Below are 26001 nucleotides of genomic sequence, written 5' to 3'. Positions count from 1 at the left end.
TCGCACACAGATGCTGCTGCAGAGGCAGAGATCCTCGTCATTTGTTTCGTCAGTCCCTGCTCCTGTTGGTGTGGATGACATCAGTATAAGGCTATCTGCCGCAGCCCCAATGCTGACCATGACAGTAGATTGATAGTAAGACAGTGTGTTGTGGTTTCCTTGATACCATCCAGCTGTGCTGAAGGTCAGGGTATGTTTGGCTCTACTACAGAGAGAGGAAAAGACAGAGAGGAAGACAGGGAGACAATGTATCTTCTTGTATCTTTTTCTCTGTCCAAGTTTTGGACATGTCTGTTCTGTGTAAAGGTCCCATGTCATGGCCATTTCTACTGATCATAATTCCATTGTTGAGGTCTACTAGAATAGATTTAAATTGTGCAATTTTCCAAAATCACATTGGTTTCTCATACAGCATCTCTGTATAGTATGTGTATTCACTGAATTTCACTCTGTTCGAAATGGCTTGTAGGAGCTCCTGCCCCTCATTATGTGTCATGGGATGGTCTCAAGACATGCCTTTGGGGCTGCCTTTTAAGGGTGTGCAAGGGGAGAGAGTCCAATAAAGGTTCAAAAGTCACACATCTTGTTTTAAATATCAAACAGTACATACGTCATGGGATTCATGACAATGTTACCAAATATCTGGAGGCAGGGAACATCATTTGCCTAAGCAACAAACCAATCTTGATTCCAAAAACCTGTTTCCTGTCACTTTAAAGTTAAAAACAGATAGGTAATTGATGAAGATGTGTTTCAAGCATTTCTTTAAAAGGATCTGACTTTTACAATCAATGAACCTGCCTAGTAAATATTACTGAAGCTCCAAACACCAGTAGAGTCCAAGAATGGCCGCTTAAAGTCCTGAGAACACAAGCAATTTCCTGCTCATTGTTTTTGGAATAGAGTATCCAATAAAAAAGATAAGTAAATGCTCATGTCCTTGCTTGCACATAATATATGTGTTTGTGTGTATGTGTGTGTGTGTGTGTGTGTGTGTGTGTGTGTGTGTGTGTGTGTGTGTGTGTGTGTGCGTGTGTGTGTATGTGTGTATGCACATTGCTTTAGAGGACCTTTGCTTACCCTTGCCAGAAAAAGGGAGGAAAACAAACACTGACTTTATTACAGTAATGAATATGCTTTGGGAAGCAAATGATAAACATTTTCCATTAACTCCCACTTGTAAAATGTCAAGAATAACTCAGGGAAACCTGTGACATTTGACTTTGTTGGCACCAAACGCTGCAGTCTTCCAATGTTGCTCCCTGACCTTTTACCTCTGGAAACTCATAAAAGCCCAATCACTCTGTATAACTCAGCTGCTTGAGCCATCTGAATATAACAAAGACTTGTTAACAATAGCTTAAGTGCATCCACACACAGTTTGATCGTTTTTCAGAAGACTGATACTAATAAATCAGTAGCAACGCAGGTGCTGTTTGTCCCCGTAGACTCTAGAGTACACATGAAGTACATCGAGCCAAGCTCATTACTCTTTGCTCCCATTCATTCGCTCTGGCAAGCAACAACACTGATTCAGAAAACCGACGGCAACCTACCAAAAAGGATATACGAATAATATAAGAAGAAGAAAAATAATGTGTGCTCGATAAGAATTTCCTCTGATGCTGTGGTTTTATAATAACTGTCAAATCAGCACAGCCATGCATTATGCAGCTAATTCTGACTTGTTAATATCTCTGTGCAGGAAACGCTTCATCACAGAACTAGAAGGGAGGAGGAGTGTGTGTACTCCTCTGTCATATACTGTAGGTCAGAGTCTGTTTCAGCTTGTGAGTCTCTATCTCTGCACTCAGGTGATGCTCAGGTGAAACAATGATCTCTGCGTTGTGCTCTCATCTTGTGGACTCGTCCACGTGGAGGTGGAGTGCATCGCTGGCTGCCAGTCCGACAGTATGATTTCCATAGTCGAGGTCAGGTACAACACAAGGCTCCCTGTGTTCTACGCTGCAATAAAAGAGCTCTGAGACCATCAGGCTGACAGACAGGTAAAAACAGCGTGCTGAGTCCCCTGTTCTGAAGAACAAAGGTCAGGTGAAAACCGGTGAAAACACACTGTTTCTCCTTATGTCATACCCACAATTTATAAGATTTCATCTTTAGTTTGCTTCACAAATAAGTTACAATCTTCATAACACATTTGACACATAAACAGGTTTAAATGTTTGTTAACTGGCTAAAACATGAAATCCTCCTTGGTCTAATTTGTGTGTACTGATATGATATACGTTTTTGAACCCACTCTTCTTGTGTTTAGAAGTACACATCATAACAAGACAGAGCTACAATCTTGGACTGTGACAGGTTGTCTGCCGCATGCTATAGCAAGGTGCTTTGAATAGTTATTGATAAGTATTTCCATGGCATCAAGGGAGTTGTTGTTTGAGTGAGCAGCAGAGGTGATAACCTTAAAGGGAACCGTAGGCAGTTGCTGAGTATTGCTCTACTGTTAAACATTCAACTCTGAGACGGGCTAACACTTGTCACACACACACACACACACACACACACACACACACACACACACACACACACACACACACACACACACACTGACTGACTGATACATGCTTTCATCTTCTAATCATCATCATCATCATCATCATCATCATCATCATCATCATCATCATCATCATCTCATCGTCTAACTCAACTGTCCATCTCTGGTTAGCTCTGTTTACCATTTAGGTGTTTACACCGGAGTCAAATTGTGACTGCTGAATCAAAATGCTCCTAACTTGAAAAAACGAAACAATGACTGTCATTTCTTGTTACCTCTAAATGTATGTGTGACTGCAGCACAGTTTGGAGCAGGCCTATTTATAGCCGACTACCTGCAGCCTGAAAGTCACACCAGGAGATTTTGGGAGGGGAGTCCTTGAGCTACTCAGTCAATACAAAGCATTGCTATGACAAGTTTGCAGAGGAGGTTGGTCACCGTGAAGTCGCACTGCATCGTCGCCTCCCATAAAGCACAAGACTACATCCTCAAAGACACAGGATGTTAGTACTCTCAGTGCATGTACACAACACAGCTAAGTGCATGCCATGCATCCCCATGCATGTGAAAATATACATAAACACTCATGCATGTACCATGTTCACACGATTGCACTCATACCTTTTAATTTCAGAATATAAAACCTTGGTAAAGACTTTGTTATTATTTATGTATCAAATGTTTTCATCACAATAACTGATGTGTTTCTCTTTATGGTTCCAATAGTAAGCCCACAGCAAGAACATCTGCTTTCTTACAGTTATAACTAGTGACAGAGAAGAAAAATGGTAACAAAATAAAACTTACTTTATATATATTTGAGAAAGTTCCAGAAAGGGGTTATAAATCCACTCCTGGGCTCCGTACAGTATGTTCTGTTCCTCAATTTCCTCTGTGAAAGTCCCAGTCAAAGAAACCAAAACAAACAGAAGTATCTGGTGTGCATCTCTACCACAGCCAGTCCCCCTCCGCTGCTCACTGACGCTCTCTGGAATAAGGAGGAAACTCTGCTCACAGCTCCCAGACTCACAGCCAATCATGTCACAGTGGTTCCTGCCTCTTGGCCAATGACGAGCCTCTCAGGCTCCGGCCTACACACCACCCCCTCCTGCTGAAAGTTCCCATGCTTGTGGACAGACTCGAAAGGAGTGGAAAGGGAGTACAAGGGAAAGAAGTGGAAAGAACTGATGTAGTATTTAGTATGGAAGACTTAGAAAGGAGCGTTTGTAAATCATTTTCATTAGGGAAAGAGTAATGTCAGACACAGTAAGATGACCAAACTCTGGGAGCTGTTGTGTAAACTGCTAGTGGTTGCCAAAAAAATAATTAAACCAGTTTATACATCTACGAATACCTTACCCACTATTTATTATATTGGGAGCTTTTTTCCAGTTAGAATACAAACAAGCATATTTTCCAAATTGATGAACTTTTCCTTTAATGTCGGCTCCCATTATACACAAGATAATTGTGGATTCCTTTTGGAGAAGCAAAAAGAGATACATGACAGATCAATGACTCTTTAAATAAATCCTTGGCTGACTTCTTAGGATATTTTCATGTCAGTATAAACTATATTGCCATATTGAAAAAAAAAGATTTAATCATTTTTGACATATTTAAAGTACACTCAAATGCACTTGTAATTCCCAGAGGTGATGTGACTCTCGTGCTTCAGTGACGACGGGGAATACAGCCCTGAAAAAAACATTAATTGCAAATATTCTTTGTATGTAACTAAACATTGACAAAACTGATACGGCTTGTGTTGCAAAGCCAATGAACGTCTGCTCTGTCTTATTTATGTATTCTCCAAAGCTGTGACACACACAATGACGCACACATTCACACACACACTCAGACGCCTTTATTTTCTCCCTGGAGGGACTGGAGCCATGGTGTTTGGTCCAGAGAGATTTTCTCTTAATTCAAGATGTGAATATAAACAGGCAGGACTTTGAGCTGCTGCATGGTTATCTACAACATTTGGATTAATATCTGAGATTGTGCAGGAACGTTTGTGTGCATATTGTGTTTGGACAAAGGCATTGTGTGTAAGTGTTCTCTAAAGAGTGAAGTGGCCAAAGCTCAGGGGTACAGAGATAGAGGTTTCCCTCACCTTTGTGTTAAGCTTTGGTAACTTGCTACCAGTTGCTTGAAAGGATCTTTATGAGAGAGGTAACTATCTGCCAGAAAGCACATAAGTGTTTTTTCCCCAAAATATTGAATTTCACTCTTAAACTCATGGTCAACTTTTCCACTTAACCTTTTAACTTGCAGTTACTTGCTCTGGGAGAAAGCTATGAAATGGACCGGTGTTTTTGTAACAGTGGTAAAATAACTTCAGGAGCTTGAAGCAGCTGGTCTTTAAATGACTCTATCGATATCATAGTGTTGTCATCAGGTTGGATGAAGCTGGGGTTTCAATTTAGGCCAGAAAGCCTCATATTTTGCTAACTTGTGGCATGCATTGAAAGACAGGAAGAACTGATGAAGTAACATTATTGCATCATTGCATAATGGCAAGTGTATGATCTAGCAGTTTTGGTGCTTGACCTAAAGGAGTTAAAGCTTGGACTTTAAATAACAGCATATTTTTAAGCATTCAATTGTTGGAGCATCCCATAAAATTAAATTACACTGTAGGTCAAAGTAGTTTAAATTCACTCAGTGCTCACCCAGGGTAATAGGTTCAATATTATAGAAGCTCTGGGCCATTTACAGCTGGAATGCTAACAAAGAGTAGGCTACATGGCAAATACAGTAAATATCAAATCAAAATTAAAGTGTGTACCTTATGATAGGCCTCTCTGGACAACTAAATCTGCCTCCTGTCTGATTTCACATATCTGGAAATGTAGTTAATGGCTCTCATCCAACATCCCCAACATCATGTTGCTCACAGCGTGTGTATTGCTGATTGCTGTGGCATTACATCCTCTGTCCATGTTCACTGTAAAACTAAAATGTATGAGAAACAGCAACAATAACAAGAATGAACAAAGCTCAAGTCCATACAACCAAACAATACACTCATACCTCATTCACACCAACGGTGTTTCAGGGCCGGTTCGGAGCTGGAGCTTGAAAAGCACCAGGTTTTCGTGTTCACACCGCAGTGGAGCAGCCTCTTAGCTCCGGAATCCGGTTCGTTTAAAGCACCAAAAAATTGTCCGGCCAGAGCAAAAGCACCGCATACGTCACGCTTACGTCGAGGCAGGGGCGGGATCAACTCCTGAACAACAACAAAAAGCCCATGTTTTATCCAGTTTGTACACAACGATGGAGAAACTTAACAAGAGTTTCAGTGTTTCTGCCATAGGGTCCTTCTCACTTCGGTTAAATGGATTCCTTGCGTCCCTCACTTGCGTCGTTTCCCTGCGACTAGTCCCTCCCACCAGGGAAGCATGGAGAGACGCAAGGAAACCACGAGAAGCAGGGAAATTAGTTTTTAGAGCAATGGGACGTCCTTTCCTCCGGAGCGTCACATGAAGCGACGTCCGTTTGTGATGACGCCGCACAGCTGATCGTCTGACAGCAGCTCTGTCCCCGTTATTTTCACAAACACCCCCGCCTCTGTTAGTACACATTTACTGACACAAACATTTGTATCATCTGTTGTAGACCCAAATACATTAAATACAATAAGAACTCATTCTTAAAAAAGATAAACGCCATTCTTAAAATGTATAAACGAACATTAGTTGGATTAATATTGATTAGAGTGCACAATAGAAATAAAATAATTGAGAGACGAAAGAGAGATGTTATCTATCAAAACCCAGTTAGATTAACATTCATTGGATTGCACACTTTGTTTGTTTGTTTGGATATGTAGCAAATTAACATTTTAAATAGCACTTAATGACTGACTGAATGGAAATGACAATAAATGAAAATGTAAAACCAAAAAAGCGATCATGAAAATGTTTCCAAAAAATGAATAAAATGATTTTTGACCACTTTGTTGTTCAGATATATCACATATTTGTAACTAAATGATACATGAATTGAAACAAAACACAGTATAAACTGAGGAGTGAGTCCCGTGAGGTTCATGTATTTTCTTCACTCCGCTGGGAAACTGCTCTCATGTCAAGAAGCATCAGATCAGTGCATGCACTGCCTCGCCCAATCAATGAGCGATACACAGTAAGGGGGCGGGGCGAGTGTCAGAGGATTTCATCGAAGGATGGGCTGCTTCTCAGGTCGACTATTTTCATTTCCTCGCTCCTCGGTCCTCGGTCTCACCGGAAGTTGATTTGCCCGCGCCATCTTGAGTACCGTCCCATGGCTCTTATTTCTGCCGGAGGACCGAGGATCGAGGAGCGAGGAGCGATCATGGAGGAGCGATAACCGAGGAACCACCAGACCATCCTTCGATGAAATCCTCAGACACTCGCCCCGCCCCCTTACTGTGTATCGCTCACTGATTGGACGAGGCAGTGCATGCACTGATCTGATGCTTCTTGACATGAGAGCAGTTTCCCAGCGGAGTGAAGAAAATACATGAACCTCACGGGACTCACTCCTCAGTTTATACCGTGTTTTGTTTCAATTCATGTATCATTTAGTTACAAATATGTGATATATCTGAACAACAAAGTGGTCAAAAATCATTTTATTCATTTATTGGAAACATTTTCATGATCGCTTTTTTCGTTTCACATTTTCATTTATTGTCATTTCCATTCAGTCAGTCATTAAGTGCTATTAAAATGTTAATGTGCTACATATCCAAACAAACAAACAAAGTGTGCAATCCAATGAATGTTAATCTAACTGGGTTTTGATAGCTTTTTCTTCTCTCAATTATTTTTTTTCTATTGTGCACTCTAATCAATATTAATCAAACTATTGTTCGTTTATACATTTTAAGAATGGCGTTTATCTTTTTTGAGAATGACTTCTTATTTTATTTCATGTATTTGGATCTACAACAGATGATACTAATGTTTATGTCAGTAAATGTGCACTAACAGAGGCGGGGGTGTTTGTGGAAATAACGGGTCCAGAGCTGGCTGCTGCCAGACGAACAGCTGTGCAGCGTCATCACAAACGGACGTCGCTTCACGTGACGCTCCGGAGGAAAGGACGTCCCATTGCTCTTAAAACTCATTTCCCTGCTTCTCGTGGTTTCCTTGCGTCCCTCCATGCTTCCCTGGTGGGAGGGACTAAACGCAGGGAAACGACGCAAATAAGGGAAGCAAGGATTTCATTTAATCGACCTGAGAAGCAGCCCTGGTCTCGTGGTTCCTCGGTTATAGCTCCTCCATTATCGCTCCTCGCTCCTCGCTCCTCCGGCAAAAATAAGGCCATTGGGACGCTACTCAAGATGGCGCAGACAAATCAACTTCCGGTGAGACCGAGACCGAGGAGCGAGGAAATGAAAAATAAGAGAAGTGAGAAGGGCCCATAGACTGTAAAGGTTTCTGCTCATGGTGAAGCAACGTGTCTGCGTGTTAAGGTGGAACCTGAGCATTCACGTTGATCACCTCTCATTATAAATCTATAAAACTATAAATATTAAACTTTACGTCACGTATTCATTTGAGAACAGCTGTTACATACCTGGGTGAAGGTTACAGTTAATTTAAATGAAAGATACAACGTTACTCCACACTCGTGGTTCAGTCCACCTTAAGAAATAAAACCGACCTCGGAAACAGTTGTGTTTTTAAAAAAACGTTATTGACACGAGTACACTTTTTTATAAGAATATAGTCTAAACCACATAAATGACTCCGGAAAAGCTGCAGATAGAGCCATAAGAAATTAATGCAACTGATTTCATCCTCGCGGTTTGGCTTTATGAAGCAGGCACGCAAACGCTGACGCAATGATGCATTACCAGTCGGACTCTGGGCGGTGTGAAAAGAATCAGAGCTAAACCGAAGAACCGGTTCTGAACCTGAAAAGCTCTAACAAGGAGCTTGAACCGGAGTTGCGTTGGTGTGAATGAGGTATCAGAGGAGATCATTGGAAAGAGCAGCCAGCAAATGTTACTTTGCTGTTGTTGCTTTCTAGAATTTCTGAGAGCACATTTTGAGTTAATGCTCAGGCCCGGACTGGCCATCGGGAGGACCGGGAGGTTTCCCGATGGCCTGGCCTGCTAAGTGGCCTGCTGGCCTGAGGACTTTTTTTTTTTTATGTAGGCCTATGTATTGTGAACGCAACGCTGCGCAAATGTCTGCCTCACAGAGGGTGACTGGCTGTCTACATGATGTGGCCTGCCGACATGGCCACTTTCATACAGATCATACTAATGCCCTCGATTGGTCTCTGTGTGTCAAGCGTGTGTCAAGCGTGTGTGTTATGTGTGGCGCGAGCGAGTGAGATAAAGCACGCGCACCGGTTACGTGTATTGTTGTTGTTGTTGTTAGCATCTGGTGCTAGCTAGCTGCGCTAACGGATATAAGGTGGAGGAGAGTCCTCTCCTGTCAGACTGAGAGACTGATAACCTCAGCTCAGGTGAGGTAAAGGACTCTCTGAGGTTTTAGATAGTTAACTTAGTCTAAGTTATCCCAGTGGGTCTCAAACGGTTTGGTCACCATTTATGTAAACACATATTTCCATTTGAGGGGGGAGTGATTAGTAAAATATGCATGAATAATAAAAAAATAAAAACGTTAACTAGGTGAAAAAAGGTAAGATAAACTATTAAAACTTGTTGAGAGCTAAAACTAGTCTTTGCTTCTGCCTCAAAGAGGAGCAGGGGGAGAGGGGGGAGACAGGAGAGGCTGGTTCAGGAGCACAGACACACTCACAACTATAAATGAACCAAAAACAAATAAATAAACAAGTTTCAATGTTTTTCCATATTGGATATGGTATGTTATTGGTTATGGCCATGTTCTTATGATTTTATGATTATTTAAATGTATACAGTTATGTTTTATATGGGTGTAGTCTCTTTATTTCCCCCTCAAAGTGCACCAGATTGATGCATCTAAGTCCAACATTAAAAAAAAATCTTACCGGGGGAGCATGCCCCCGGACCCCCCTATAGGAGTTGAGGTCCACCCCCACTTAAAATATGTTCACATACGTTCCTAAATAGATTTGCACATTTTTTTTAAATAGTAACCCATGTCCATATGTTTATTTTTGGGTAGTAGATTTAGAGGGCTATCACTACGGGCAGCAACGCTGTAAATATTGACAAATAAATCCAGCAAAATGGCACAAAAAACTGGTAGTGGCCTGACTGGGTGTATAATTCCCGGCCTGACTTATTGTCCCAGTCCGGCCCTGCTCCCATTGCTCCCTGAGTGTAGAGCCTGGTTCATAAAAATACACACTGAGGGTAATTCACCTCTTCCCTCATCCAAATATTGACTAGGAACATAAACAGCTGTAACTGCCCTCCATATTTCATACTGTGATGACAGTTGAATCCGACTACATCTCAGCATCTCTCATCTACCTCCTGTGCAAGACAGAACTGCATATTTTTAAACAAGATTATTTATTTAAGCACATTACAACTCGATTCAGGGACCCTGGAATGGGCAGTCTTTTTTACAGAACCAGGCTGGCCATTTTTCCTTCCTTTCAGTCTAAATGCTAAGCTAACCGTTTTCTGCTTCCAGCCTTATATTCAACAGACAGTTATTCATCTCCTCATTTAACTATAGCAGCAAGAAAGTAAAATTGCATTTTTCCTAAATTGTCAAATCATTCCTTGAAGGTTTAACTTTGTATATTTAAATAGTAAACCGAGTTTTATGACGAGAACACAGAAAAGCAAGAAACAAGACAGGCAGACAGAAATCCAGGCAGTAGCAGGCCCTGGGGGAGCAGCCAGGCAAACATGCATGCAGCCTGGGATTTAGCAAAGCACGCTGAGTGCTACTGTACGGAGCTGTCTGGCCCCAAGGCTCGTCAAAACTCACAGGAGTGGAAGGGTTATGCAAATGCTATGCAAAGGGTGTACCCTTTGTTCATATGCTGTACTTAAAACATTTAGCAATTGGACAAACAGCAAGAAAATGAATACAAATTTACAACTGTTATTTGTCGGAGCAAAGGGGAATTGTTTAGTCTTTGATCTATGAATCCTGAAGGATTTGAAAATTCCTTTAACACATGGGGAATCTGAAAGTAGGCTAAATAAATAACCTTTCTGTGCTGCCTGTCCCTAAGCAGACAGCTTACACACACAGAAAACACACACACCCCAACACAAGCACACACACAGCAGAGACTCTGTCTACTGAGGCCTTATGGAAGACAAGACTGTGATCAATAAGTCTGCTTTGGGATGAATGATATACTGCAGCACCGCAGGTACCTGGAAAACATCCTGTATTTTGTTCCGCTGCTTTGCACCCATAGCAGCTGCAGAAGATGTTGACAGTAACCATCACAGAGAGGGGAAGGAGATGTTTTTCGTCCTGTGAGGTGTGGACACTGCAAAAACGCCCGAAGGGACGAACGCAGTGGAAAACATGCTTCTGGAGATGTAAGGTTCAGATTCACATAGAGGCCTGTGGAGTTGAATGCAAAAACAATTGAGCTGTTGAAATTTGACGATTTGCACGAATCATAAAAGACAGTTTTCATTATTCTCTGATATATAAAATAGAAATGTTCAGCCCTGTTGTTCAGAGACAACACAACATGATAGATTATCTTTTTGTGGTGACTGACAATAAACACAGAGACATAATGATAAGTTACAGACTCTGAGAAACCTGTCTGGCTGCAGAGCAAGAGTTCTTCCTGCGATAGCAGTATTTAAAAACGAAAACCAAGCTTCCCTTTAAATAAGCTTTGCAAACTCTAATCACACATAGACATCTTCAATTTGATGGCAAAGCAAATGAAAGCGGATTATGTTGAGAACGGAGCGTGGTGTCTGTTATTTAAAATTGTAATAAGCCAAATTATATTTATTCTTTTTTATGCTGAAAGGATCTTAAGAGGAGAAAAGAGACGGAGAAAAAGACTAAGGGAGAAAAGGTTATCCGAACACCCGCAATTATCTAAAATACCAATAATTATTCTCCAAGAACCATCTGTTCTTTGCTGACACGCTCACACACACACTGTCTCACACACACACATGCACACACTGTTTTGACCTTGTTAATTTAAAAGCCCTATGGCAACACTTTGTTCACAAAATGTAAAATTCACTTTGCACAATCCCCATTTAAGAGGTTCCATAATAGCATCAGTTGAGCCAGTGTGTGTATATCCACACACTCGTGTCACAGAGGTTTATACAATCTTAATAGTTAAACTGAGTACGTTTTGCGTCATATCTTTTGTTTATCCTGTTGTACTTTGAGGTCTCTTTCCCCCCCCCTGCAGCACCCTATTTTCTCTCCCATTGTTGTCTTTTACTGGAAAGTGTCTAAGGTGCTGTCACCCCTCTACAAGTGAGAACATCAGGAGACATATGGATGATGTACTTTTTACAAACTGTTCTAAGGAGTCATGACAAGTGCAGTCATGAAAAGAAACAGATGCTAAAATGATAGTGTCGCTGCCTGGAAGCATCGTGATCTGGTGAGTTACAATATCCACAAAGAAAGGCAATTACCATTAGCTTTTTTCCTATCTCTCTCTCTCCTCCTTTGAACTGTGACTGTTCCATTTCAAAAGCCTCATGAGTCTTTCTGACAATAACAACATTTAGTTTCACATTTATTTCAATTATAGCAGATGTTTGGAAACTTCTGCATAAGAGTACCAATAAATGTATATTTCTAAACCATTAAACCCAATTTGATCAGGTACAAGCACATGACTGGTGTGGAAGTTTCAAAGCTATGTACATACAGAGATAACTATAGTGCTATAGGCTCAATCGTGGCTCCATTGAAGAGTTTATAGAAACACAACTGTAGGATGATCTGCCTGCCATTTGTGCTGGGTGTCACTTATAACCAGAAAGAAAAGAACATGAAATCTCTTTAAAAATCTTATTGAAATAATTGCATTTGTATAAGTCTTGATGCTTTTACTGTTAGTTGTCTGTTTGTAAAAAGCATTCAAATAAAGGAAAAAGTCACAGCACATATAATTATGTATTTTATTAAGGTTCCAGATAAGGAACTAGCCTGTCAATCCAGATGGATGGGACTTTTCTAACAAATCGAGTCACTAAAATTGAGTAGGATGGCAGATGTTGACTATTACTCTGAAAACTATTATAAAAAGAACATGACTGTTTCTAACATTTTTAATCATTGGTATATTGTGGTGAAAAGCAGGAGCAGATCCTGCTCACTGAATCACCTCAGTCGTGTTTGACATATTTGCAGTGATGAGCCGTCTCACACATTGAGCCTGATAATGACCTAGTTAGAGCACAGTAAATCAGGAGAGGACCTACGAGGGAGGCTTGGAGACAGACAGGGGTTGTTGGAAGTCATCATGGTGAAGAACAATCATCCGTGCCCTCCAAGGGTTAGAACGTCCTGTCTCATCTCTTCTTTCAACTGGTTAAAATTAGCGCTCATGTAACACAGTTTATTTATATCGAAAGCAACAGACTGTAATTTGTAGTTGTGGCTCACACAGACGTGAGTTTCCTTTTATATGAAAGCTCTTATATTTGGGTGTCATTCAATAAAAAGCACAGGGGCTCTTTGACGGCGTAATCGTTATGTACCCACTTAGTGCAGAGGGACTCAAACAGGTCAGGGTGCTCTCCTGCTTCCTTGGTGTGATGCGACGGAGAGGAGGGAGCGTGGGCGTTTGACAGGAAATGATGTGTATGTTTTCCTACAAATAAAATGCAAGTATATTTTTGGAGGATATACCTTGCATTCACCTGATTGTTGCGTTGCAACATTTACACAAAGTAGATTACAATGTGGCTTTTGAAAATGCATGCAAATGTAAAAGCCAATGCATACGAATATACATTTCTATATATATATTAATGCTGTCAAAATTATCACGTTAACGGCGGTAATTAATTTTTGGAATTAATTGCGTTAAAATATTTAACGCATTTAACGCATTTAACGCATGTGAAGAATGGCCCAAGTGAAGGAGTTCAAGTATCTCGGGGTCTTGTTCTCGAGTGAGGGAACAATGGAGCGTGAGATGGGCCGGAGAATCGGAGCAGCGGGAGCGGTACTGCAGTCGCTTTACCGCACCGTTGTGACGAAAAGGGAGCTGAGCCAGAAGGCAAAGCTCTCAGTCTTCCGGGCCATTTTCGTTCCTACCCTCACCTATGGTCATGAAGGATGGGTCATGACCGAAAGAACGAGATCGCGGATACAAGCGGCCGAGATGGGTTTTCTCCGCAGGGTGGCTGGTGTCTCCCTTAGGGATAAGGTGAGAAGTTCGGTCATCAGGGAGGGACTCGGAGTTGAGCCGCTCCTCCTTCGCGTCGAAAGGAGCCAGTTGAGGTGGTTCGGGCACCTAGTTAGGATGCCACCTGGGCGCCTCCCTAGGGAGGTGTTCCAGGCACGTCCAGCTGGGAAGAGACCAAGGGGTAGACCTAGGACCAGGTGGAGGGATTATATCTCTTCGCTGGCCTGGGAGCGCCTTGGGATCCCCCAGTCAGAGCTGGTTGATGTCGCCAGGGAAAAGAAAGTTTGGGGCTCTCTGCTGGAACTGCTACCCCCGCGACCCGACCACGGATAAGCGGGAGAAGATGGATGGATGGATGGAAGAATGGCCCGCCCCATACATCCCTCCAGTGGCAGCGCCAGGGTATGGCTGGGGTAGGCTACACCCAGGGCCGTTTCTTCCTATATGCGGACTATGCGGTTGCATAGGGCCCCGGCGGCCACTATGGGGCCCCGAGCTGAAAGTTCAGATTCAGCCGCGGCACGTCAGTAGAGTAGCGAGCGTAATGGGATAATCATGGCTTCAAAACGGACATATCCCTCTGATTCAGAAAAAAGAAGAAAGCTGAAGAAGAAAAACGCTCACATGATGAGAATAAGGCTAAGGTTAATGGTGTAAATTCACTTGTGGGGTGGAGGGAGTAGCTATAATGTTAGCCAATGTTTGAGCAAGTTTGCTACTTTTGAGCAAGTCATGCTAGCTGCGCTAGCCTCAGCTAGCTCCGCTATCTCCGTTAGCTTCAGCTTAATTGATAAGAGCTAGTTGGCTAGGATTGTTTGTATTTTGTAGGCGAATAAACCCACTTTAATACAGTGTTTGCTTTACGAAAAGGCTCAAATAAAATTGTCATGCAAAATGGACTGTGCTATGGGAGTGACACCTGCTGTGTTGGAGTATAGCAGGCTAAGTCAAAATCACTCCCAGTATGTTTTTCAAGAGAGGAAAACTCATCTCTTTTGACTCCACTTCGAGCAATACAATTACTAACAAAGCACTTATATACTAATAAAGGACTGGCTTATCTAAAGCCAGTTGAGTAGCACTTGAAATGTTTTAGCTCTATGAAACCTGATGTACTTATATGATTCTGTTTTCTTCAAGGTTGTATCTTCTTGGTCGAATGCACTTATTGTAAGTTGCTTTGGATAAAAGCGTCAGCTAAATGTAATGTAATGGAAAGTTAATAGGATTCAAGAGGTATCTGTACGTTTATTTTTCAAAAAGCTAATAAAGAAATCAATATAATATTTATCTATTGTTGGGGTTAAATTATGGAACAAAGCCAATGTACATTTAAAAATGTACCTTTTTTTTGGTTTTCAAGAAATTGTTTGATTTAATTATAAGAATATAGGATATTCATATATAAGCTTTTTGCCAAAGCCTTTTCAGTCACTAATTACTGTTTATAAGTTTACATTGTGATATGTTTATGATTAATGTTTGTATGATGACCGTTTAAAAATAAACAACAACAAAGTTTGCTTGCTAATTTAAGGAGTGTTGTCTTTGCAGGGACAATTCTCAAGTACTTTGTGCAAGCAGAGCCAGATGCTGCAGGTCCATCCTCCTCCTCACGTCCTGAGCCACATGCAGGTCCATCCTCCTCATCACGTCCTGAGCCACATGCAGGTCCATCCTCCTCATCCTCCTCCTCATCCTCCTCATCACCTCCTGAGCCACAAGCAGGTCCATCCTTCTCATCACCTCCTGAGCCACAAGCAGGTCCATCCTTCTCATCACCTCCTGAGCCACATGCAGGTCCATCCTCCTCATCACCTCCTGAGCCACAAGCAGGTCCATCCTTCTCATCACGTCCTGAGCCACAGGTAAATCTGCTCCTCCTGCAGACATACAAGCAGAGCAGCCAGCTTTTGGTCCACCAATAGATCCAGCTGATTGGCCATCAGTTCTACCCGATTCCTTTAGGACCGATTTAGTAGGTAGAGGGCCTTTTCAGGTTGATAAACAATTCACTTTTCCAAGAGAAGATGGTAGGAGCTTTCACCATCATTATTTCCACAGAACATTAGTGAATGGGGAAAAGATCAAGCGGACCTGGCTTATCTACTCACGAAAAAACGATGCCCTTTACTGCTTTTGCTGCAAGTTATTTTCAAGGAAGGACTACAAATTAATGACAGAAGGACTATCAAACTGGAGCAGCATAGGCATGCTTCTGAAAAGTCACGAAAGTAGTCCAGAGCACACAACCCTCATGGCAACCTGGAAAGATTTTGAACAGCGTCTACAAACCGGAAAGACCATAGACCAAGCTGAAAGGACACTTTTAGAGGCTGAGAAGAGGCGCTGGAGAGATGTCCTAACCCGCCTGATCTCTATAATGCAATCTTTGGCTGAGAGAAATCTTGCATTGAGAGGTTCAGCGAACACATTACACCAGCAACATAATGGAAACTTCTTAAAAGAGGTGGAGCTTCTAGCTAAATTTGATCCTGTCATGAAGCAGCACATTGAGCGTGTGGAGAGTGGCCAGTTCAGTCATTCCAGCTATCTTGGAAATCTGATCCAAAATTAACTGATTGCTTCAATCAGTGGGAAAATGTTGGACACAATGGTGACTGAGATTAAACAGTCCAAATATTATTCAATCATTTTGGATTGTACCCCTGACGTAAGCCACCAAGAGCAGATGTCAGTCATCATAAGGACTGTCATCATAAGGACTGTCATAATGGACGAAGCGCCCACAATCAAGGAACACTTTCTAGGATTTCTTGTGGCTTCCGAAACAACAGGTCTTGGTTTGTCATCTTTGATTTTGAACAGGCTTAAGGAGCTTAATATTCCATTTGATGATTGCAGAGGTCAATCATACGATAATGGTGCCAACATGAAGGGGAGGAACAGAGGGGTTCAAGCAAGGCTGCTCCAGAAAAATCCACGTGCACTTTATGTTCCATGTGTGTCACATTCATTGAACTTGGTGGTGGCTGATGCAGCAAAAGCGTCGACAGATGCCATCAGCTACTTTGGTAATGTACACCCCTTTCTCAGCAGCCCCACAAAGATGGGCAATCCTAAAGGAACATCTGACTATTGCACTTAAGTCTTGGAGTGACACACGGTGGGAGAGCCGTGTCAACAGCATAGACGCAGTGCTGTACCAGGCCCCTAACATAAGGGAGGCATTGTTGGAGGTCAGGGACAAAGTGACAGATCCCCTGACCAAGGTTGAAGCACAGAGTTTGGCAGAAGAGGTTGGGTCATACCGCTTCCTCATTTGCACAGTGGTATGGTATGACATTCTTCACCATGTGAACCATGTTGGCAAGCTCCTGCAGTCTGCCACAATGCAGCTTGATGTGGCAGTTGACCTCCTTACAAAGGCAAACATGTCTCTGACTAGTTATAGAGACACTGGCTTTGCTGCAGCTCAGGCCACTGCTAAAGACATGTGTGAGGAAATTAATGTGGAGGCTGTGCTGAAAGAGAAGAGAATGAGAAGCACAAAAAAACACTTTGCCTATGAAGCCCCAGACGAGCCTATTGCAGATGCCATGAAGAGGCTAGAAACGACATTCTTCAATGTAGTTGTTGACACGACTATTGAATCCTTAAAGGATAGATTTGAAACTCTGAATGAAGTGAGAGCCAGATTTGGAGTGCTGCTCAACTTCAAAAAACTGGATGGTGTGGAATTGTGCAACCAGTGTGACAAGCTCTGCAGCACATTAAGCACTGGAGATGGAGGTGACATTGATGGAAAGGAGCTGGCTCTGGAAATTACCAATCTGCCAAGCCTGCCTACATGTGAAATGACTGCACTGGAGCTCCTCTCTTTCATCCACAAAAAAAACCTGAATGAACTGTATCCCAATCTGTGGATTGCCCTGTGAATCGCCTGCACTCTTCCTGTGACTGTGGCCTCAGCAGAGAGGAGCTTCTCAAAGCTGAAGCTCATCAAAACCTACCTGAGGTCATGCATGGGACAGGATCGCCTCACTGGTCTTGCCATAATCAGCATCAACCATGAGATTGGCAAGCAGCTGTAATATGATGACTTTGCTTCTAAAAAAGCAAGGAAGCAGAAGTTTTGAGGAGGAGGAAAAATGTAAAGTAAACATTTTAGAGAAAATGATGCATCTCTTTCATTTATTGACATAGAGGAGCCTCATTGTTTACCTTTTAATATCATTTTTTGTAAGTTTAAATTGCTTGGGTCAACTTGAGATGTTCCATTTGAATTTAAGAGGTTTTCGTTAATTTAGCCTGTTTTCCTCTTAAAGTGTAACAGATTAATGCATCTCCACAGATCATCTTAAAGGCTTTGTAATCCTCCCAATGTAGTTTGACAAAATAGGGCCCCCAAATAGATAGAAACGGCCCTGGCTACACCCATACCAAGAAATGGCTTAGCCCCACCATGAAAAATGATGTTAAAGTAAGCAAAATAAAGTCCGCCAACTCGCGCCGAGAATTGCACAGACAGCAGTTAGTAAGATTGATTTCAGTAGCCACTTGTCTGGAAATACCGAAGACCAGAAACGGTTTTGAAAACTTTTGTCACGTAGTGATCGTCTTCTCAATAGAACATCTTTGATAACGGCGTGGTGTTGTTGCAGGAAGTCCCGACGGAGAATACTTTTGCTGTAGTACAGGGGTGCACATAACTGGTACGCAGGTTATGTGCGTAATCTGAAATGCGTACCGTCACTTGTGTCACAATCTCACAAAGCGCATTTGCGTACCGACGTAGGCCTACTTGTGAAGCTTTTCCAGAAGGCGGTTAGATCACCGGACGACAGAGTCGGTCTCCGTGTGCACAGACAGGGCTGCTGTTAACGTCGGTCTGTACAACGGAATTGTGCCAAAACTACGCCAACCGGCTGCGGAGGGAGACTTCCCCCCCCCCCCCCCCTTCACTGGAGAACTGCGCTAAAACAGCTGATCATAACGTTCACACTCTTTGGTACTCCACTAGCGCCCCCCCCCCCCCCCCATATATCCATTTAAACATACGTTAAATGGATATATCCGCCTTCTTTCATTTATCTTCCCATTCCCACAACAATATACATAAAGAAATGGCATATTTTAGACATAGTTCGAATGGTGATTAATCAATTTTTAAGCTGTGATTAATCGGATTAAAAATGTTAATCGTTTGACAGCCCTAATAAAAACATAAACAGAACAACAAAAAGGACATCTTACAGCATCATCTTATCATGAGGCACTAATATAGTACACAGCAAACCTTCTCCAGTCTTAGTTTAACACTTCCTCCTAGTGGAGAAATTGTCCTTTACAGTCTGATCCAACCATCAAATCAATTCAAAACATATTTTCTGATTAAATCATAGTTTTACAAGGCAGCATCCATAACTCAAATTAAAGACGCAACAACATTTTCTTAAAGTACATAGATCATTTATTTTCTTATAAATACATATAAATTATAAACATTTCACATCATGTCTTACAGTATTAACTATTGATATGAGGGGGATCTGACAAGGAAATGTAAAAAACTAAACGTGCACCCCCCCACCCCCCATTTGTACGCAATGTGTATCTGTAAATCTTTAGTGTTACATGGGCTTGCGCCTGAATTTAGTTGGAACTCTTTCAACATCAAGTTCAATCCTGTGAGCTCAGTGTTACATTCCCTTTAGTTTAAGATCATCATAACTCAATATAAGACGTATTGACCTCAGTCCAAAGGCACCATCTGAAGACAGTCAGCCACAGAACGTCAACACATGAAGCAAATTACTCCAAGCAGTTAAGCAAAGCATGTTTTCGGACTGGTTGGCTAAATAGTGAATCCATGTAATGCATAACGCAGTCCTTTAATACAGTGTGCATGTAAAAAACTGTTATTTTGCAATAAGTAGTAAAACTAGCTCAAGCTCTGGATTGTAAAAAAAACAAAAACACAGTGGTCCGTCAGCCTTCCTCTGGCATCTCTGTCACATCATTGCTTCATAGGAGAATTTAGTCAGGGGAAGAAATACTGTACAAAGATGGCTCTTTTTACTGAATGTCTTTTCCATCAGCAGCAGTTGTGACTCAAACCATAGAGAAGTGGGCCTGCATACGTGATAACCTCAAAACAAAAGAAAACATCCTGTTCCGTTTGCTCTTGTTACCATTTAACAAGGACCTGAATAGCCTGAACACCATTTAAAATATATCGACTTGGGACCGTCAATGTAACTTTTTTGGCCAGGTGAAATAAACAACTTTAGTGCACAACTTTTAAAAGAAAAACCCTCAGCTGGTTTCCTAAAAACAGAAGTCTATTCTGAGAAATAAGATCAAGTCACAAGTTTAAAATGATCTCAGCATTACAAGCCTTTAGAGAAAGCCCAGTTTGACTGTATAGTCAAGGGTCTCAGTCTTACCATAGCCCTATAGTCAAGTGTGAATAGTGGAGTCGTCTTTGGACGCTAGAAATTATTTTAAAACCATAATGTAGCAGGAAAGGAGGGATATTTGGGATCCACCATAGCAGAACTTGGGCTTTAGCTTCATTTGTAGACAAAAAAATAAAAGATAAAACTCTTCAGCTTTAGTCAATAAACCTCTTAAATATAGTTTGTCAACATTCAAAGATTGTCTTTTGCAGTAGCATGTAGAAAACCAATCAGAAAATACAATGCAAACATGTTGGGTTTGAATCTCAGTCTGCAGAGGTTCTTACATAAATGAGGTTAACCCCGAAAGCCCCAACAAGCAGAGTCCTGCGTCACTCTTCTTTTTCATGATTGGCGTTTCCATTCATAACTCCGTTGCTGTGGTGTGCCCATGTCTGATTCTGCAGCACTTTAGGCAGCCTCTTGCCCTTGGTGTAGGCGTGGTACCAGAAGTTGAGGAAGAGGAACAGGAAAATCAGGCCGTAGGAGGCGATTATGTAGATAAAGATGGGAAACTCGTAGGTGCAGTCCTTTATGAAGAAATACTGGGAGATGTGGGTAGTCACCATCATAAACTGGATCTGGGGCGCAACAGATAAAAACAAAAGGTTGCGTCAAGGTTTCATACAGATTCTCATGGTAGACTTCGAAAAAGGAGAGAGACACGCAGTCTGAGTCAGACCAACATACCAGCTGAATGGAAGTCAGGTATTTCTTCCACCACAGATACTTCTGGTAGTTTGGGCCCAAAGCAGTCAGGCCGTAGTACGAGTACATGATAACATGGACGATGCAGTTAAGCAGGGCGTGAAATGTCCCATTCCACCTGAAAATAGAAACATGTATTAGGGGTAAATATCAAGACAACCTTTTAAAAATAAAAAAGTAATATCATTAAAACGATAAGTTGCGCAAATCCTACCTGCAGAAAAGCATACTCCAAACCACCACGTGAATGGCATGATTGAGTGATGGTACACATGAAGAAATGTCACCTGGCTATACTTCTTCCTCAGAACAAAGAAGATCTGAAAAAAAGAAAAACTAAAGATTTACTGTGTGATACAATCTGAATCTTGTGCAAGACAATGAGGAAATATGTCAAAGTCAAATGCCTGACTGATCTTTCAACTTACCGTGTCCAACATCTCAATGAACTTTGAGAAATAGTAGAGCCAGCATGTTGCCGCCATCTAGAGGAGACAGCAAATAGTATTTCAGTACAGGTACTAGTCATATCAGACACAACAACATAGGCCTACAGATGTATAAACACCAGCTTACTCTCACACCCTGGGGGGACTCCGAGTAGTCGACTGGGTCACAGCCAAAAGAGTATCCCGTTCCCCATCCTGACATCACATACTGTAGAGAACAATGCAAAGTTTGGTTACTCACAAGCAACTGGTTGTTGATTTTTCTCCATGTTTAGTTCGGATCTAAAAATGCTGCGTCGGTCAGTTATAATTTAAATCCAGTTCATTAACACAAATAAGTAGTTTTCCATAATGAATATGCTGTACAAGATTAGGTCATGCCGCTCTTTGGGCAATGTTTTGAAACCAGTGCATGGGAAGAACACACCCGAAGAACTGGTTTAAACCTCACATCAATACCCATGTTAACAAAAAAAAGAAATGTACATGAAAAGCTTTTCACAAGACTTCTGATGGCATGCGTCACGTATCTGTTCTTAACAAAGGGAACAACACCACAAGTACAGACTACTATGATCCTGTGGTATACAAAGCTGTGTAAAATCTTCCATTCAGAAGAATGAATTCCACAGACATAAATGTCATGCCAACCAAATGATAGCACGACTTGCCTCGTAGCACATGTAAAGCGAGAAAGCCACCACACTGAAGTTGTAGACAATGAGAACTCCTTTCAGGTCGAAGGCCTTACGGTTCTCCATCAACCGTGGCCCCAGCGATGTGACAAAGTAAATGTACGCTGCAATGATGAGCGTTTGGGGCAGAGGAGACGACATGAGGAACCAGGTCTCCGTCCGTCTGTCTGCAACAGGTTGGTGGGATCAACAAGGTTCAGATAGAGAAAAGTTCATCATGTTTACATATAGAGAAACAAAATCACAAGTCAGGGGTGTCCAAACTTCCTTCACTGAGGGCCACATACAGAAAAACATACAAAAGGCTAGGCCACTCACTAGAGTTGAGGTATATTGCCTTATAGTTACAAGTTAGCAAAATCAATCAAATGTAGGTAAATGATGCTTTATAATTGAATATGTATATTCAAGAAGTACAATACAAGCACAGGTTTCTTGTGTGGGCCATATTCCATTATACTTTTTGAATTTGCCGAGGGCCGATTTGAAATGGACCACGGGCCGCACTTGGCCCATGGCCGTAGTTTGGACACCCCTTTCACAAGTGATCACAATGGGTCATACACGTCATACAGCCACCTTGAATGCTTAGGACTCACCTGCATTTTTGATGAACTCTGAATACATGAGTGCGGCTGAGGACTTTATGTCATCAATTTCCATTCTGAGACTTGACCCTTGCAGTTTACCGAGAATCTCCATTTTCAGACAAGATTGTTGCCGTTTACCTGGAAGAGCAAAGTCAAAGTCAACAAGTCAGACATGAGTTCACTCGCATTATGATAAGCCCGGCACAGAAACAATTAGTTAGAAGGGTCCATAACCAGCAAAACGTTATTTGTTTACATAATTGTTAAACTGTTTCAAAAGCCAAATTCACAGATTAACAACACTTTATTTGAGAAAGTTTAACATTAGAAAATAATCCTAATAAAATGTCACAATGCACAACCAGAATTCCTCCACTTTCATTATAAACTCCCACCAGGATGTAGGCCTCTCCCAAACAACTGCTGCAAATGTCAATGAAAAGCGCTCACATTTCCTCCACATGCAACCGCTTTTTCATAATCAGGATGGAATTTTAAACTGTTGCTCAACATCTAAACCATGTTTACCCAAGTAGCTGGTGGCAAAAATAAAATTGCCATTTGTTTTACTTAAAAATCAAACTGCTATGGCTAAAAGACTGGACTGTATAGGAAAAAGCCATTCTTTGCTGCCCCTCTGAGCATCTTAGAAAGACAAAGCCAAGAGTGTACTGGCAGTACAATGAGTAGCAGTCACTGTGCAAAAACAGTAGGACTAATTTATTCAACAAAAATGTACACATGGATAATGTATAAAAAAACAAACAGTGTCCAGTTATAAATCGTGCATTTGTAAAGGTTTGCGTCAACAAAACATAGGCACTCTTGACTGAATACTCAAGTAAAACTTGGGAACATTTTAAGAGTTGGCAGGAAGCAATGGCAAGTGGGAAGATACTATTGCATAAAAAAAACTTTACAATGACAAGAAAGGGTTGAATGATATCACCACTTTAGTACAGATGTTTATAACGGCACACCATGCAACGTGGTAAGCTTTAACTGGACACTTTTCCAAAGGGTGACAATAATCATGAGCTAGGAACAGTTTAAAAGTTACATATTGTGTAAAACGCAACCCATCCGTTTCCAGCGAGGGGAACTGGAAAAGTGCCAGGGTCAACATTTGTTGGCTTGACTGGTTTAAGAACTTGCCTGTAGTTTGGAAAATATGCCAAGGGTATATTCCTTTGTTATGGACATAAAATAAAATCCTCATCAAGTCAATATACAGGTTAGATTTTAAATAAACCCCCATTACCTGTATTCTGCCAAGTGTATAGAGAACAAGGGTGTGTCTAGCTGAATGCAACAGGAACTTGAACTGAGCATGAGTAAGTCATTAGGTGAACGGTAAAAAAAAAAAAGGCATGGCTGTCTGGAGTTTCTTCACTAATGAAGACATGTCTCGACACAGGCTTAATAAACATTATAGTCAGGGATCCTAATGTAAAGGCTACGTGACTTATGCTGTGTACATTAAGTGTCAACTCCCACATATTATAACATGTTTGAATTGTAGTCCTAAAGCATCTCAAAAGTAAATAAAGTTCATTATATAATGTGTGTAAAAGCCGTTATAGTACAGGATCGTCAAAAGATATTACAAATGCAGTTAGTGGGTGCTAAATTATTAACAGAAAGACAATTATTGATAGAATATCCATTATTTAACCCATAAGAAGCCAGACCCATTTCTACTTTTGGGGAAATTAAGGGGAACATAATTCAGACTAAATAGACCACCTAGAACACATTTCTGACAAGAAACCCCCCCTAGTGTCAAATATCTGAAATGTGACAATTTATATATGTCACATTGGGCTTTAAATTGTAAAATAACTCTTATTTTTAACTTAATTAATGAGGATGATTTTTTGGTTTAAATTAGTTTGAACATTCTTTGAATTGAAGAATAAGAACATATTAACTCAATATAATTGAATCAGCTAAATTAACTGAGCAGATCATAATAATATTTCTAATTGTGCATATATGTCACTTTGGGTTTACTGTGAAAGTCCCGATGTGACACCAGTGTCACAGCGATATTTATCTCATTTGTTTCATATCAATTTGATCAATACATGTTAAATGTAATAAAGGAGATGTTATGTAAGCATTTTCAATTTGAATTCTTAAATGGCTTGAATTTTACATTTAGCAACAACAACAAAAAGCTTTTGAAATGTAGCTAGTTCTGTCACATGTGTTAGCATGGACATCTTGGACATGTTGTTATGGGAACACAAAATCAAAAGTCCTGGACCATGACCCACCAGACTGTTCAGTGTGTGTCACTTAGGGACTTCATGAGATAAAATAAAGGCTAAAGCTGTATAAGGAACTTTCCAGAACATTTAAAGTTCATGTGACACCCGTGTCACGGTGGGTCCTTATGGGTTAAAAACAATAAACGCAGTAATTAAGATAAAACCAAAACACCGCCTTGAACATGGTACATTACATTTAAATGTACATTGCAAAGTGTTTTAGAAGCCATTCCAACTGAAGGATGTAATAAAACTATACTCAGTACAATTGTGCTACATTTTTATGAATAAAAAAAAACAATCCAAATGGTCTAGCCAAGATACAATTATAGCTACAGAGATAGCTATAATTGATACATCCCCACGCCTGTAACGATTAACGAAGCACTTTTATACTAATAAAGGACTGGATTACCTAAAGCCAGTTGAGTAGCACTTGAAATGTTTAGCTCTATGAAACCTGATGTACTTATATGATTCTGTTTTCTTCAAGGTTGTGTCTTCCTGGTCGAATGTACTTATTGTAAGTCGCTTTGGATAAAAGCGTCAGCTAAATGCAATGTAATGTAATGTAATAATGTAATGTATCGCTGTAATCACTGATGATGAAGAGCAGATGAGACAACTGATTAAAAACAGGTCCAACGAGTAGGCTACCAGCTGCTCCCAACGCCAGGAAATGTTTCAGTAATCACGGGCACGCTTGTGCTTCGACGCACTGGTTCCATCAAATTTTAAATGGATAATCGTCAGTATTATTTTTGGTTTGTCTCATCACTTAACTCAAATTCAGTTAAGAAAAAGTCACATTACAAACCTTGAATTACCTCTGCCACTCGATGAAAATCCTTGTTGTCGGTTACCACTCTATTGTATCCAAATTCACAACTCAACTGCCCAACAGGTGTGTCTCCTGTTCTGGTCACGCGCAGACAGGGCACGCTCTCCTCCCTTCTTAAGGGCACCTCCGGAGGGCGTGGCCTGTCTCCCAGCTACGGTTCCATGTTGTTCCTGATTGGTCAAGTTTGGGCCCAATACTAGTTCATTCTTGGGTGATGCCTCATCGAAA

At 41.2% G+C, this 26001-nt stretch overlaps 1 protein-coding gene across 1 annotated transcript; it reads right to left on the bottom strand.

Annotated features, from left to right (window-relative positions):
• Positions 1-19206: 19206 nt before the first annotated feature.
• On the bottom strand, positions 19207-25872 carry elovl7a (ELOVL fatty acid elongase 7a). Its single transcript, XM_034234837.1, is given in 9 exon segments — positions 19207-20798; positions 20908-21026; positions 21029-21043; positions 21140-21245; positions 21354-21410; positions 21502-21582; positions 22046-22236; positions 22669-22797; positions 25750-25872. Coding segments are annotated over 8 exon segments (921 nt in total). The 5' UTR covers positions 22772-22797; positions 25750-25872; the 3' UTR covers positions 19207-20549.
• Positions 25873-26001: the final 129 nt, after the last annotated feature.

The sequence above is a fragment of the Gymnodraco acuticeps genome, unplaced genomic scaffold (assembly GCF_902827175.1).
Source record: "Gymnodraco acuticeps unplaced genomic scaffold, fGymAcu1.1, whole genome shotgun sequence".
NCBI lineage: Eukaryota > Metazoa > Chordata > Actinopteri > Perciformes > Bathydraconidae > Gymnodraco > Gymnodraco acuticeps.
This window is presented reverse-complemented; position numbering and strand designations above follow the sequence as displayed.